This window comes from Zootermopsis nevadensis, unplaced genomic scaffold (assembly GCF_977971745.1).
Source record: "Zootermopsis nevadensis isolate Lab colony 2312 unplaced genomic scaffold, Znev_1.0 Znev_ptg000061l, whole genome shotgun sequence".
Lineage (NCBI taxonomy): Eukaryota > Metazoa > Arthropoda > Insecta > Blattodea > Termopsidae > Zootermopsis > Zootermopsis nevadensis.
The window spans coordinates 7786651-7802649 of record NW_028259192.1 but is presented as its reverse complement, the minus strand read 5'-3'; the positions used below and the strand labels follow the sequence as shown (position 1 = coordinate 7802649).

Below are 15999 nucleotides of genomic sequence, written 5' to 3'. Positions count from 1 at the left end.
TGTTTATCATAATCATTATCCCTGCCTTTGCTGTAACTTCTCTCTTCACTCCAGAATAAAGCTGAATATAATTTTTGGTTTCTTTGGATCCTTAAAGTTTCCTTTTTGTTTCTGAAATTACTGCGATCGATATGTTCTTTGACTTTAAAATCTCGTCTAATTGTTCCTCTTTATGGGCAATGCCTTGAACATTCCAGGTTGCGATATCCATGATATTTTACTTTTTCCAACTCTTGTCCATGGTCGTAAGTTGTCCGTCATCATTAAGATCCGTACGGCTTCTTCCTGTGCAAGACTTGAAAGCAGAGTGTTTTAACCTCCCACTGGTTGCTAGCCAGGAGGGGGGCGAGTCCAGTGATGGGGGTGTCATCTTACAGTTTCAGCTTATTCAGTTCCCTGCTGTCGATAAACCAGCTCCAGAGATGGGAGTGGTGTTGGCTTTGAAACGTCTTTAAGACTGTGTTTTGTGCAGAGCAGTCGCACGAAGTTCATAGTTCGCTTACTTTTGGTATCTCAGTCGGTATAGTGACTGACTATGAGTTTGACGGCCGGGAATCGATTCTCAGAATTTACTATCTTTGCGCCACGTTCGGGTTCTTTGGTGTTCATCATTCTTTTTCTGTGGTAACGTTACTAGCTTCTTGGCAAGCCACAAAATATTTGATATGATTTTGAAGGATTACGGAAATTGAGATGTTGCGTCATTTAGTGGAAGTTTATCGACATTTCAGATGTGACTGTGGCCTCCATCACCTCTTGCCCTCATGATTAAGGCTGCAAGCACCTGTGGATCGTCGGTGAAGGTCTACGAGACTGCATGGAGCAAACTTCCCAGAAGATAGTCATCTTAAAATCGCCTCTGTGAGATTCTAAAATCTCTGCTGAAGTTTATTTTCAGTTGCATTTTAAAACGACGGACACATATCTAACCGATATATCTTGAACAGCAGTGAAACAAAAGAACCACAGTAGACACATGCAATTTTCTCCAGCACTTAGTTTGTATTCAGTAAAAGTTATTTCGCCCTTTCTTCTTACCATTAATCAATCATTGCAGCAGGGAGTTTGTAACCTCAGGTAACATTGTCTTTGAGAAACCGGAAACTTCGGCAGTAAGAAACAAAGTAATACCATTGAACGCCACGGTGTCACGTGAGTTAACGGAGAACTGTAATTGGTGCTCGTATCATCTGCCTTGGTTGAAGTGACGGGCGGGCAGAGAGAATGTCGCTGTTGGATGTGTAGTGTCGTGGTGTTAATGCTGTAGGGTTGGTGTTATTACAGTTAATCGGCTGCCATGAAGTGGGAGAAACGTCAGGAATTTCCATAGTGGAGACGAGTAATTAGTGTGTTTACTTATTGTTTGGTGGTTTTCACATGTGTGTAAATGCTATTGAGTGCAGTTATGGAGGAGATTGCACTGTCAGAAAGGATGGATATTGCAGGGAGTAATCACTGGCTTCCAGCATATGGATTCCAACAACCGACTCAGCTGCAGCAGGCCCTTCTACAGCAGCAAGACAGAGATGGGGATCATGTGGGTAACGGTACGTTCAGGTTACTTAAATGCAGTTGAGTTCCGTACAGAATGTCATCCACAGTGACTTGAACTATTAGCAGGTTTAAAGGCCTCTGCTGGTTTCTGTGCATTTCATCAAGCGGTCGATATTTTTATACATTCTCTTATCACCTTCATGTATTTCATTGTGCACAACGGATATGCAAAAAATGCCTGTTGAGCGTTAGGCATGGTCGGGAACGAAAGACATAGGGAATTATGACAAACGTGACGTCTCCGGCCGGGATTCAAACCGAATACTTTTGGAACGTGAGTTTGATGATTTTCCCTCTTTCATATTGGAATTTGGTTTTAGTCCACTGTACTTCGTTGGTATTTGTTTTATGTGGATTTACTGCTTTTTATTCCCAGAATTTGTGCCTGAGGGTTATGCTTGTTACGCTGGATCACTTAAAATCATGTGGAAGAGGAAATATTCTGATTTTTGGAACTGATTTGTTTTATTTAGCAATCGAAAGTGTAATTTTCATGATTTGAGTGGTTCTCAGTCTCTTATCGCAGCCCAAAATCAATGGCATTGTGATACTTCCTGGTTAGTCCAAAGACGTAGGCTCGCAACATGATGTAACCTGATGAAATTTCAAAACTGAGTCGTCGTATGTGCTTGTAAATAAATGTTAACCTGTATTTTCACATAAAATTTGCAAATTTCGAAACTCCTCCATGAATGCCTAACAATAAACCAATGAAGACGGAAATTACATGCAATCAGCGACCATATGCAGTAAAACTGGACCCGTAACGATTTCTGCTTGGATTTACAAACGCGTATAAGCCGAAGTCAGCTGTTCTGAACCAGGTGTACGTTGAATATGTTTCATACACTGCCAGACATGGAACAAAAAAAGCATGTTTGAAATGAAAGTCTTTTGTGAATATCTTGTCGTATTTTATAAGATTACGCATATTGAGTCTAAAATAATAAGTGTGATACCAGTCAGGATATTTGGTAGCCCAGCGGGGATTCGATCCGGCTTCCTCCACAGTACAAGTTTATTGCGTTACAGCTCCAAAACATTTTCAGTCTTGCTCGCCGCACCTGAGTTCGTACGCTATGCAGGAAGCGTGGCTCGCTCTACCGTGTTTGGTACTATGAAGTAGTATTCTGTGTTTATTTACTAAAAGGAAAAGGACAGCTGGGCTAATATTTTAAAGTGTAGGTGCGCATTCGCTGATACTCCCATGCTCAAGTCACAGGCACAAATGTATGACAAATTGCAAAGCGGGATTACAGCTGCTGCCACTATTAACACAACTGGCCCGGGATTACGGTACGATGACGTTTTTCGTGTTTGTCTTTTTTTCGGTTCTTGTGTGTCAGACTGCAGCTGCGTGTTTATGTTATTGTTGAGACTGTTAAGTTGAAGTCCTCGGTGCTTTTGTAATTGCCACGCTATGCAGGCGAGTGGGAGACTGGACATACCTTTCCATGCATTCTTGTCCTCAGTACACAGCTTCACGCCCCAGCCACTTTACCTCAGAGGAAAGAACTCCAGTGGTTATTGGGTAGGAGACTCGATGCACCCTCAATATAAAGTGGCATTTACTGGGAAGGGTTTTGATTACGAAACAAGCTGCCTTACCAAGTTTAGGTTCCAGCCATGTACGTGGATTTTGGTGAACTGTTAATTGCGGCAAATTGTATGTACTTTTCATCGATGTACTTTGTACACATTCGAGTCAAATTAAATAGAAAATAGTGATAGGTATAAAGTCGCAGATGAAAATTGTGTCTTTATTTGTGTAAGCTGCAATTGATTTCGGCATTAGTTTCCTGGCTGCAAGTTCCTGAAAGGAATGCCGGTTTTAACAAGCAACGGTAACTGCTGACGTCACCCATTGTTCTCAATCAGACGTCACATAATTTAGCCTATTACATAGGTAGAACTCAAGACTGAATCTTCGTCTGTTACAGCTAATAGGATTGATGATAACTCAAATACCATTATGATGATTTTTTCCCAGTTAAGGTGCGGTAATGAGATGTGCCAACAGGTGAGGGCAAAATAATGCTTTTCGGAAACGAATGACTTACTGGATGGCTTACGGCACCAGTAGGTTCATCACCGAATTAACCAAAGCCCTCCACCGGACCAACAAAATCCAGTCTCCTTCAACTCCTATCTCCCATAGATCCCGCCTGACATCATCCTCCCATCTACGTCTAGGTCTCCCCAGAGGTTCTTCCCCTCAGGCTTCCCGACCAATATCCGGTGAGCACCTCTCGCCCTATCCATTCGCGCCACATGCACCGCCCATCTCATTCCTCTTGACTTAATCACACTGTCTAACCTCATCAGTCCCATAAACATTTTAGAGCTGGTTAAAGAAATGTTTCCACCTATTCAAAACTTTTATTGGATCTGCAAGTAAATTGCCATCATAATCTTTTACCAAATTAGTCTGAGGTTCATATCCTTTCTTAACATCATTTATACCTCTGTACAGACCTCTGATATTTTTGATCTGTTTGTTTCAAGCTCAATAATTTTGCCTTTCAAATATTCCGTTCACTTATTCTTAAAGGTTCTACCAGCTTCAAGTCTCAAGTTACATAGACTTTCGTATTCGTCTTGTTTGGGTTATGCAATCATTGAAATTCTGTTTGCTTCCTTCGATATATTAATTTTGAACACTCTTCATCAAACCACGGTTTATTTTGCTTTCTCCTGTAGTATCCTAGTTTCTCTTTGGCTGAAATTTTGATGCATTTTCAGACATTCTCCAACTGCTTTTGATATCCACACTTTCATCATCTATATCTGTCTCTAAAATTTGAAATCTATTTGAAATTTCTACTTGATATTGCTCCATAACTCTCCTTCACTTAATTTCTTGAAATGAAATCTTTGTGTCGAAATTTCGCATAGTTCGTCTACTTACTGACAGCCTCTCCCTGACTTTAGCTATCACCAGATAATGGTCAGTGTCACAATCTGCTCCTCTGAACGATCTCACGTCAATTATACTCGTCTGCCTTCTATTATCCACTAAAACATGATCTATCTGATTGTGTGTGCCACCATCTGGATACGTCCACGTGTATTAGTGAATATCGCGATGTGGAAATTCGGTACTCTTCACAGTTAGATGTTTTGACGTAGCAAAGTTTGTTGCTTTAACACCATTGTCATTTCTAATTGCATGCAGGTTCTCATTACCTATCGTGGGTTTGAAAATATCCTCTCCCAATTTTTGCATTGAAATCCCCAAGCAGAATTTTCATGTGATACTTGCCAAATGTATCAAATACTGATTCTACTTTTACGTATGAACATAGCATATAGTTTTTTGTGAATCCAAAAAGTGTCGGGAAGACGGTTCGCTTTTTGGCGACAAAATCGGGGGGAATCTGTGGTTTATTTTTTTAGTGTTGCAACAACTGTAGTTTTGTAGTTTTGTTCGAGTTCTTCAACAATTGGAATTGATGAGAACCTGTTATCCATAGTGACGTTGCGTCCTGTATTTGCTATGGGCTCAATAAGTCTTTTCACAATGCTTCCATGATCATTGGAGATGTTATATGGTCCTTCTGGTTGTTTTCCCGCGTATATTTCAATCTTTGTAGTGTAAGAAATCCTTGCATCTACTAATGCAAAGATCTTTATGCCATATTTTGCCGGCTTATTCGGTATATATTGTCTGAAAATGCATCTTCCTCTGAATGGCTGCAGCATTTCGTCCAGGGTTGCATATTCACTTACAGTGTTCAACATTTTTGCAGTTATTATTGAAATTTTCAACTACCTGCCTTGTTGGAGCTAATCGGTCAACCACCTTGCGTTCATTGCGCGTGTCAGTGCCATCAAAACGTAGAGCAGTGAGCAATAACAGGAAATGGCTCCGAATCTCGTCACTCCAAGTTCAGCATCCCATAAATCTCTGTCGTTTAGGCGTGAGGATTTTAGGCACCCGGCTAAGTATAAAAGTCCAATTAAAGCTTTGATTTCATCGATTGAAGTTCCTAAGCAGTCTCTTTGCCTAGAATAATTTTCTCTAATTTTTTTTATAGTTTTTTATTTGTGAATTTTGTGATATCACCCAATAAATTATCTGGAAAAAATAGCTGCCAGCACTCGATCTCGGTTTTTCAGTTTTTTGCGCATCCTTTGACCCCAGGAAAGTGAGAGAGAATGTTTTTCATTGGCGCCTTTTTACTTCTTCGCAGGGGAACTTTTCGAAATTTAGTCATTTCATCTTTGCCAAGATAAAGATCACTTATTCCTGCATTGGAATCTTCATCTAAACTTTCAGCCGAGTTTTCTGATTGACTATCGTGATTATCCTCTCGAGGTTCCTCATGAGAATCCTGACTATCATCGAATTCACAATCTGTAATTTCTCCTGCACTCACTTGTTCTAATAACCACATCAACCAGACATTTGAATCAGAAAATCTTGTTTTAGAAGCCATTATTGGTAAACGTGACCAATAGAGACGAAATTAACCCAAACTTAAAAAAAAATTCACTTTGGAACACAAACACTCGCGTGTGAGCGGGCCGCCGCGCTATTAGAATTCTAAAAGTAAACTGAACGAAGTGGGTCTATAGTCATAGCTAGAAATATTTCCTTTGAAAATTCCATGGAAGGGGGTTTCCTCTTAACATAGATAGATTGACAGGAGAGAAAAGTGAAATTTTCCACTGGGATCGCACCCTCCCCCTTCCATCGCACGTGCTGCAGTGCCATAAAATCTAACAAAAATTCCCTAATTCCCTACTCACTGATTTCAGTGCCCTTGCCCTTCAGAGACTCCTTTGCAGGTTCCAAATCTCATATCCTTTTTCATTTGCCACGGTCGTGCCAAACAACCCGTCCCGTTCCGAGGCTTTTGTTAACTTTCTCGTAACAATGCAGTGAAAGGTTGTTAGCCTAACGCCCAACCCCCAAACTGGACCGAATATTGAATTTAAACTGTGCAAATCAGCTGCAGGATGAAGTGCTGTTATTCCTTGATGTTTTGTTGATTTTTGTAGTGTATCAAACAGAAGCACTGTGTTTGTTGAAAATTGCTACAACATACCATTTTGACAGTGACAAAAGTCTTGATGACGTAATCGACAAATCTCATTGTTAAGTGCCTCGTGTCATTAAACAAGGCTTAACGTCTGGTTGTGAATGGATGAGACTTTATAGTGCATAAAAAATCAAAAGAAGTAACAGGGCAGGTAGTGAAGATGGAGAAATGCAGGAAACTGAGAGATATGTGAGTCAAAGAAATTCTATAAAATTGTAGCACTAAAGACAGCGGTGGTGCTACTGGGCGTCATACATTTTGAACGGTGCGTGTCACGATAGAAAGGAATCACGTTATTGTAACTCTTACAAGACGAGATTAAGATGACCTGACAAATGTGGAACTGGCTTTGTCTGTTTGCTATTTATTTAACGACGCTGCCTATATCTAAGACTATAATTATAGTCTCGTGTTATAGGATAACTCTTCCAAGGAGTCTACCAACTGTCTAATAGATCAAAGCTAACGAAAGTTGGAACCCGCAAATGCTCAGGGCACTGAAGGTCTAAGTGATAGGATTATTAATGAGTTGGAAAATATATGGAATGACATGGTATTGGATTATCCCGGCATATACCTTGAGGGACTACGGAAAATCGTTAATGTTCTGAGCCAGGATAGACGATCTCTGAACTTAGATTTTAAGCATGACCTTGAAATGCCCTTTTTTTACAATGTCAATACATTACTCAGATTTTATACTTTCTAAAATACGTTTTAAAATGAGCCTACTGACATTTGTGAGTTTGGATGTCGCCGGCTAATTTGTGTATACCTAATTCTAAAGTGGAAGATTAAATTCGTAACATAGCATGTGAGTGTTCATTAGTAAGCCAAAAAGAATTTTTATTTTTTCGACAGTTCATGACCGAAAACGCTTGCCCAAAGGTGTAAGTGCCATCAAAGTTGTAACATTTTTTTTCGGGGAAATTTAAAATAGTGAGCCCGACATAAAGTGACACTGAATCGCCTTCGGAAAAAGCATATTTCAAAGAGTTCTTAATTTGGAATTAACTCTTCTCTATTTTGGTCTGTGCTGGGGGCTTATTTATGTCAACAGAAAAATGATTTTGGAACAAGCGGATTTCATTTGAGCTAGTGTAAAAATCAGCGTACTTTGAACAAATTAAATTAGGACCTTTTTAATGATGCTAACAAACTTATTCTTCAGTATTTACCATTGAAATGGTTTGATGAAAGATTGTAGAGCAATTTTGCACCAGGAAAGTGGTCAACGTTTTGTTTATAAATATGTTTATGCAGCAATTTCAATTTAATTTAAGATGCTTGATCATCAGATAACATGTTAGTAATTTACCTTTTCGTTGAAATTAAGCTAATTAAGATAAGTTTGGACTACTTATCGTGTTTTAACTGTGGAAAGTTTTAACCTTTTCTGTCATGGTAATATGTATTTAAGGTCTTAAGTGATAACAGTTCCTTCAGGACTGCACGTCTGCTCAACATTATCACTGTCGAATTATAGACATCATTACCGAAATGTGTTTAAATTTCTTACAATAAGTTCTGGAATTGGCGGTGGGTGAACCGTTGTGTCGAATGTATTTAACCGTTGAATTACAGTGCCCTAACATACCTCCGTGACAGAAAATTTGCAGCATGGTGGCCCCTGGTGAATTATGCGGTGAAATGCCATCGGAGTTTCAGAGTCTCTTCCTTGCAGATTCGCCCAGCTACAACGGTCTTAGAAACACATGTTAATCTCACCATCTGTTGTTACAGTTGCCATCTTTTCCCATCTCAGTTCAGAAGAAGCAAACGTTTCCTGTATTTTCAGGAACAAAATTCTCGCCCGTAATAGTGCCATTCAGACTGAACGAACTACCTAGTTCTTCACGAACCGTGAAGGTGGTATCAATTCCAATTAGAGTGCATACCAATCGAATGATTTTGCCCTTATCTTTAGATGTTCAAATAAATCTGCTTCCAATTCTTCTGTACGCCTTGCTGAAGTCTGGGCAGAGAGGCTGATGAATTAAAGAATTTTTTGACGTAAATACGTCAATACGGAAGAGTCATTCGGCAAAAGCAGCTTTAGTTACGAAGACGTGTAAGATCCGTATCAACAAATCGACAACAATGGTTAGCTTGCGTGCATTGTTATGTTACCTAGGAAACGTCATCTGTTTACTCGGCATTGTTGTGTTATATTACTGCCGTCAACAAACCGCTTTCGTAACAAGATGGATGACATTGAAGTTAACATTTTTATTTATATATATTTAGTGTTCTGTCTGACGACAGGTCCATATGAACAGGATCCTTCCATCCTTTTCTCGGACTGGGACCTGTTCATATACGTTCTTGGCAGATGATCCAGAAGTGGTTTGCCATTGCCTTCTTCTGTGTGTGAATGGAGTAATTGTTGGGATGCCACGGAGAAACCGGGGAAGCCCCCGGAGGAAAACTCCGTGTTGTCTGGACCACGGCCTTGCCCAACACATTACATTAATAATAATAATAATTACTAATAAAAAATTGAATTGAATTACAGAGACGTAAATATAAAATAAATAGAGAGACGTATTTACGTCAAATTCTCCGGAACCGTGGTTCCACTGTCAATTTTTTTACCACTATCACTTCCAATTCAGAAGCACACTGACTTCTTATTTTATATTGCTCCCGTGTTTAAAGGCCCGTAGAACGTTCTGGGTCCATTCTTTTTTCTTTTTTTTTTAGTACACCTCTGTTTACTTCGTCACCTTACGGATCCCCCACCTTCCCTTACTCTAACACATGCATTTGATATCACATAGCCAGGCTAAAAACGAGATGCAAGGATGAAAGGTTAATCTTGAGCATATTGTGTTGGATCAGCAGTAGATTTGAAGCAGATGTTATGACCAGATTGTAACAGCTCGTAACTGCCAGGAAGAAGATGGATTTGATTAGTTGACGAGTTCGGCATCGGAGGGAAAAAGTGATACTGATGTATGTTATCAGTCCGTAGTTTAAAGCTAAATGACATGCTGTCAGCTTTCTGTGTTTAATTTTATTTATTCGTACACGGGCCGGATTGTAGCTTATTGCCCAAACACTCCGACCCGTGTTGTAAACCAACGGCTCGAACAAACGTCGACCTACTTTCACCTTCTTTACGGTCGTGAGGTTCTCACCCCTTGAAAATCTGTGATCTGACACAGAAGTCCATACAAATTCTTTGTTACAACTCTTATGAGACTAAAGCCGTTGTTGACTGGACAATGTTAACATGGATCTTGGAAAAATTGTGTGGTCCCTTGTGTGCTAAAAGTCCAGTGAGGCGGTTCTGTGAATAAGTGAGGGACGCTGAAATATAATAATAATGATAATAATAATATCAATATCCTGATCGCTACAGCATGCCAAAGATGAATGCTGTAGTTTTCGACTGTAGGCCGTTCTAACATGCGATTAGATTTCTTTAGAGGTTTGTAATATTCACAGGATACTCGTATCTTAGTTCTAGCGCCGATTGTTTTATCGATATTTTAGAGAGAATACTGATGCAGTAGCTTTAATAGGCCGTGACCATGACCGCTTTACAATTGTATTTTCCATTTCGCCGTACATTCTCACCTTTATAATAATCCGTGGCGTAACAGCCCTCTGAGAGCCAAAGCCGACTGGCTTGACTGCTGACCTCACGTTCACATGCCTAAGCAGAGGTGAACGATCATCCAACCAGATATAGGGTGACGTGTGGTCAGTACGACGAACCCCCAGCCATTGCTAGCTTTCCTGACCGGATTAAGCTACTCATTGTAGCTCCCCAATTTCCTCACGATGCTGGGTTGGCACCGGTCCCATACACCGGTCGAAAGCTCATGAGAAAATTTCTCCTCCCCCGAGACGCGAACCAGCGCGCATTCCGTCCGAAGCATGATGCCTCAGACCGCGCGGGACATTCTCATCTTTACATTTTCTTAAAAGTTATCTGAAATAGATGTGACATTATTCAAAACTATGCGGATGCTGCTTTCGACGGAAGTAAGTCAACTTCCTTTTCAATTCAGTAGTGAGTTTGCCAAAACAGGTATCTATGTGCTATGCCCGTAGACGTAATTATTATCGGTGTTTACATTTCTAAAATTATCCTGCATAAGGTCACTCACTCTTAAATAAGATAGGGCCTATGCATGTAAAAAACAAATATAAGAAGAAAATTTGTAAACGCAGACCAGGAAGTGGGTACCTAGGCGTCGCTAGTGTCGGCGTCAGTTGCTTTCTCCTCGTCCTCGATTTACGCCGCCTCAGCTTACGACCCTGAGGAGGTGGAACGTAACCCCGGCGTAAATCGGGGCCTACCTGTATTCTCCTAATGGACTGTTCAGGTTGCACCTTTTTAAACGCAACCCAACAACAATTAGGCTTACTATGGTAAATAAAGTAAAGCCGCCCTTCTATGCGCCATGTAGGCGCTTGGGGGGGAGGTCGTATAACTCTTGCTCATTCTTGACCTTGGCACTAGATGGGGGTGAGTGGTCAGCATCACCCCCCCCCCCCCAGCCGCGCTTTACCCCTAGGTAAGGAACCCGGTACCCATTTGATAGGAGTCTGGGTGGGACGCAGAGCCGGTCTGGACGCAGAGTCTAGAGGGAAAATCCTCTGCCCCCGTCGGGGATCGAACCCCGGTCGTCTAGTCACTACTGACTAAGCAGGTCCAACCTCGTTAGTAAACCGACTGTCCAAAGATGGCTGTCGTCTGGCTTGTTGCGCCGTGTAGTCTGGTCGAGGTTTACCTGTAGATGGAGGCAGCAAGGACTTCTGAAACGTCGGTAAACTTCTACCTAACTACACGGCGCAACAACCCAGAAGACAGCCATCTTCAGACTCACCGCCGTGGAGACTTCAAATCCAACAGACTATTTATTAGAACTTCACCGTGACACTCGACTTAAGGTCACGCTTGTGACTAGGTCACTGCTCGCTCACGCAAAATCCTCGGAAGGTGTGCATGTATGAACAAAGTCTATTCACAAATAGAAAGTGTGTTTATTTTCGATTATTGCTAGCATTGACGTCGTGTAACAAGTAGCGATGTGTGTGCTGACAATGAAGTACCGAATGCTAACATTTCGGGACGCATGAATGGTTTGTGTGTTGACCGATGAAACAGCTGAAAATACGGTTAAACCGATTTCAAGCATTACATCAGCTGCGACAACAGAATACGTACAATAATTTACTGTAGCCGTTGGTTTCTTTGTTTTGTGCGAAGAGTTTCGTGGGTAATGGGATGGATAGTTTTAAGTGGAATATTCAACATGTAATTTTTTCTTCATCCATAGCTTTCACATTTCCACCAACATTGTTCCTTCCGTTTATCTTTGTTCTGTGAACAGCCGTACGATTTTTATCTGGAACCGTGGTCTCTCACTCTGAGGGAGGAACACAGATTGCAGGTGTTTGAGAATAGGGTGTTGAGGATATTTGGGTCTAGGAGTGAAGACGATGGGACATGCAGAAAACTGCATAATTATGAGCTTAAAAATCTGTACTCCTCCCCCAAATATTATCAGGGTGATTAAGTCAAGAAGAATGAGATGGGCGGGACATGTAGCGCGCATGGATGGGGCAAGAGGTGTGCACCGGGTAATGGTCGGGAAACCTGAGGGGAAGAGACCGCTGGGAAGACCTAGACGTAGATGGGAGGATAATCTCTGGCGGGTTCTATGGGAGATAGGAGTTGAAGGCGACTGGATTTTGTTGGCCCGGGACAGGGACCGGTGGAGGGCTTTGGTTAATTCGGTGATGAACCTTCGGGTTCCCTAAGCCATCTAGTTAGTTACTGCTGGTCGTACAGTAGGAACTAGTGTTGACAGCCTAATGTTTTAGGCCGAACTGTTTTTGAAATAAACATGAACAGTTTCACTCTAAAGTATGGATTGCATATTGAAGTACTTTCGCATTCAGCCTTCTTGTATGCTATGTATAAAATCTGCGATCTTCAGATAATATATCGCCATTGTTTCTTTTATCTGTTATGGAATGTGTGTTCACGTTTGCCTATCTAACGATCGCGGTGTCAGAAGTGTTTCTACATTTTTGTGCAATCTCATTTGAATGTGTACTATAGTATACCAGAAGACTGCGTATGGCTAATATTCACACAAGTAAATTGCATGTATTTAATTTGCCGAGGACAATTTGTGGCCATGGGTTGAAATATACTTGCACATTAGCATTTTATGTACCTCTGTAAAGGGAAAATGTGCGTGAAAACTCTTTCCATATATTTTCATCATGCCTAATCTGTTTCGCTCTTTAAATGGAAACCTCGATAATACGAAACTCGAAAGTTCGACACGTATAGCACTGCAGAATGGCTGTTGTACGCATTCAGGTACTGTCCATTTGTTACCGGTGACTGTTTAGGGAGTCAAAAGCAGCTGTAGCACGATGAAGAACGTACCGTCTAGTACTGAGATAGAGAATCATTGGAGTTGTTTCTCCTCATCTCCCTGTTGCGAAATGCTTACGTAGCCAATTATTTCTGCGTTCGTCTGATGCACTGTGAGGGATTCGAAGGTGTGTGCCTGCAAGGATAAGGATAACGAAGGACGAGGAGTTCAAGGGACTTGGGAGCACACAACTCAGGCTCTCTGTACTTAGAATCAGTGGTTTTTGAGCCGAGATAACAACTCTCATTACAGAATATTCCTATCTTCTACTTATGCATATAGATATGGGTAATCTACTTGATGTGTGGGAGTGACCGTTATGCTCGTAATGGTTGCTGAGGAAGTTTTTGCCAGGTCATGATGAAAACATTTGTCTCAATTTCCATTTTGGATTGTATTTCAAGTGTGGATGAGTCAATAGTGCGAGCAAACTTTTAAGATTTGGATTTATTGACAAGAGACTATTTCATGTTTTTTAAGGTGATTAAATGCGGTTTAAGTGACCAGTAGAATGGCTGTCCGTTTCCTAGAATTGCGACGTCACTGAAGTGTTAGTTTGTGCATTTCTATACTTTCTTCCTTCCACTCCCTTCCATCATATGGTCATACTTCTCAGCCCATTGAGTATAACGGTGAAAGATACTTCGAGGGGAGGGATTATAATCAGTTCTCTCAAACTGCATGTTGGTAAATGATTTCATAGTCAAATAATTTGCCACAAACGTTGGTCCTGTCATCTCGAAACCTGTCTTCTAGAACTAAAGTCTGTCAGAAGTAAGCCACCCTTGACGTTTCTGGCGAGGATATTTGAATTAATAAATTCCCGTTATAAATAAGGCTCTGTTTCCATTGTAAAAACCGAAACAGTGTCGTATTGTTTGCCGAAATGAGACGGGGACTGCATCAAGTTTGCATTTATGTTTAATCTTCGTTTAGAATTCACACGATTTAGTTCTGTTTCCAAGCTCTGCGCCAAGACTCTCAGTGGGCGCTGACGTACGTCTTCACAATCCCAAACATTAGCCACGCATGACTTGTGGGCAGTTTCAGTCCCCAATATCCGTTTGCGTGCGGCCTAACAAGGCACGACATTTTACACTAGTAGTGTGTCGAAGCCGTAGTTTTGCAGAATGGACAAAATGCCAGTGAGGAATGCTTCTTATTTCTCTCCGGCGTTTGTCTTCATGGATAGATAGATGGAAGGATCGTAAGAGGGTTGTGTATTTTTTGTATTCGTAACGTTTACTCCGAATTCAGCTACGCGCGTAGTAATATAACGGTAGTTTTTCGGAAGTAATTTTCTGTAACAAATGGCAGACCTGAAAATCATGGTGGACCTCAGACACTAATCATGTCATTGTTTTGATGTGAGTACCGTGTTTTTGTTTATAGTCGTCTTCACATTAGAAAAATCATGCCAGTGGTAGGTTGTAGAAATTCTTAACAGTAGCCTCCTACAACAAAAATTAAAACAATTATAGTGTTCAGCAAATTTTTTTTTAAATACAGGCATTCCTCGGAGATATTGCGGGTTCCGTTCCAGACCACCGCAATAAAGCGAGTCACACGAATTTCTGGGTTATGTTTGCACTATACTGTAGTCTATTAAGTGTGCAATAGCATTATGTCTAAAAAACAATGCGAGAACATTGCGAGAATTACCAAAATGTGACACACAGACACGAAGTGAGCACATGCTGTTGGAAAAATGGCGCCGATAGACTTGCTCGACGCAGGGTTGCCACAAACCTTAAATTCGTAAAAAAATAAATAAAAAACCCCCCCGCAATATCTGCGAAGCGCAATAAAACGAGGTATGCCTGTATACTATATTCCTTTCAAATGGATATTACGGTTCGTATGCGTATTTCTGAACTGGTAATTGTGAAAAATAACATTTAATATTGGCGTATTTCATGTTTGTTAATAATAATTTTGCTGCATCAAGTCAAATGGCCACTTACAGCTACATAACAAAAACATTTGTAGTTAACATTCGGAATCAAAAAGTCAAACAATGGATGTCTGGAATCAACTTGGAATATCCGTGTATTTTAGGACATTACTGTGTAATGCTGACTTCAGTTGACCGTTTTCTGTGTTCGTGAGTAGGTTACTAATTGCACGTGAAGGGAAAACGTGCCCCACGAAGACTGTCTCCACGAAACAGGACACGGCTGGTTATGTTTGGTAATGGTCGTCATTACCTACCGTTTTAACTCAAAAGCCATAAACGGGCTATGTTATACTGTAATTTATTTGCGACTTCCATGTTTGACGGCTACATTCAGGTCGTATGGCTGTTCGGTTGTTTGGTGTTCGCTTCGTGCTTGTCACTTACACAGCAATTCTTATCACTGGATGTACGCAAAGTATGCAGACGCATACCAACTGCCCCGAGTGGCAGTGTCTAGAATTCGCTTGAGGTTTGATTAACCAAGATAGGCCTGTGAACTGGCCATAACAGGATCGTCTTTGGGTTGCAGTTGTAAAAGCAACTGCCAGCTAGCAATTCTTGGCACTGCATGTTGTTTTACAGAACATGTCAGACGATGATGATTTTTATCTGTAAAATTGTTTTATTCTACTTGTTCGTCGTCTAAATTATAAGATATAAAATAACATCGTTTCTGAAGCTAAAATCTGGTTCCGTCTTCAGCTATAATGGCGGAATAGGACAGAAACCGTATGTTGGGCCCGCTGTTTGAGCTGTCCTCTGACCTACAGTGCGAAGTTACAAAGTGGAAGCATTAAACAATTTTTCGTTTTAGTATACATATTCTACCACAGCCAATTTCTTTAATATGGAGTACAACAGACTGACAACCACGCGAATTTAAGCAGTGTAATATGGATCCCTATTCCAGGTATTAATGATGAGTAGTTGTAATGTGAATACGCCTCCACATGTGTGTGTGTGTTGCGTTAAAGATACCATTATTCAACTCAGTATTGATATTGCTTATGTAGCTTGTGCCTATGCCTCGTCTGAT

At 40.9% G+C, this 15999-nt stretch overlaps 1 protein-coding gene across 18 annotated transcripts in view; it reads left to right on the top strand.

Moving 5' to 3' along the window:
- Window positions 1-1189: 1189 nt before the first annotated feature.
- The window catches only part of LOC110836754 (uncharacterized), a 296171-nt gene continuing 281361 nt past the window's right edge, over window positions 1190-15999 (top strand). For 13 of the 18 annotated variants that reach the window (XR_015532656.1, XR_015532660.1, XR_015532659.1 and 10 more), the window contains exon 1: window positions 1196-1547. Coding sequence is in view for 11 of the 18 variants with exons in the window: in XM_087340718.1 (XP_087196844.1) it covers window positions 1388-1547 (160 nt within the window). In the remaining 7 variants the exon portion in view is untranslated. Of the gene's footprint in view, window positions 1548-15999 lie in introns of all 18 variants that reach the window. The other 5 variants (XR_015532655.1, XR_015532654.1, XM_087340712.1 and 2 more) reach the window with 2 other exon arrangements.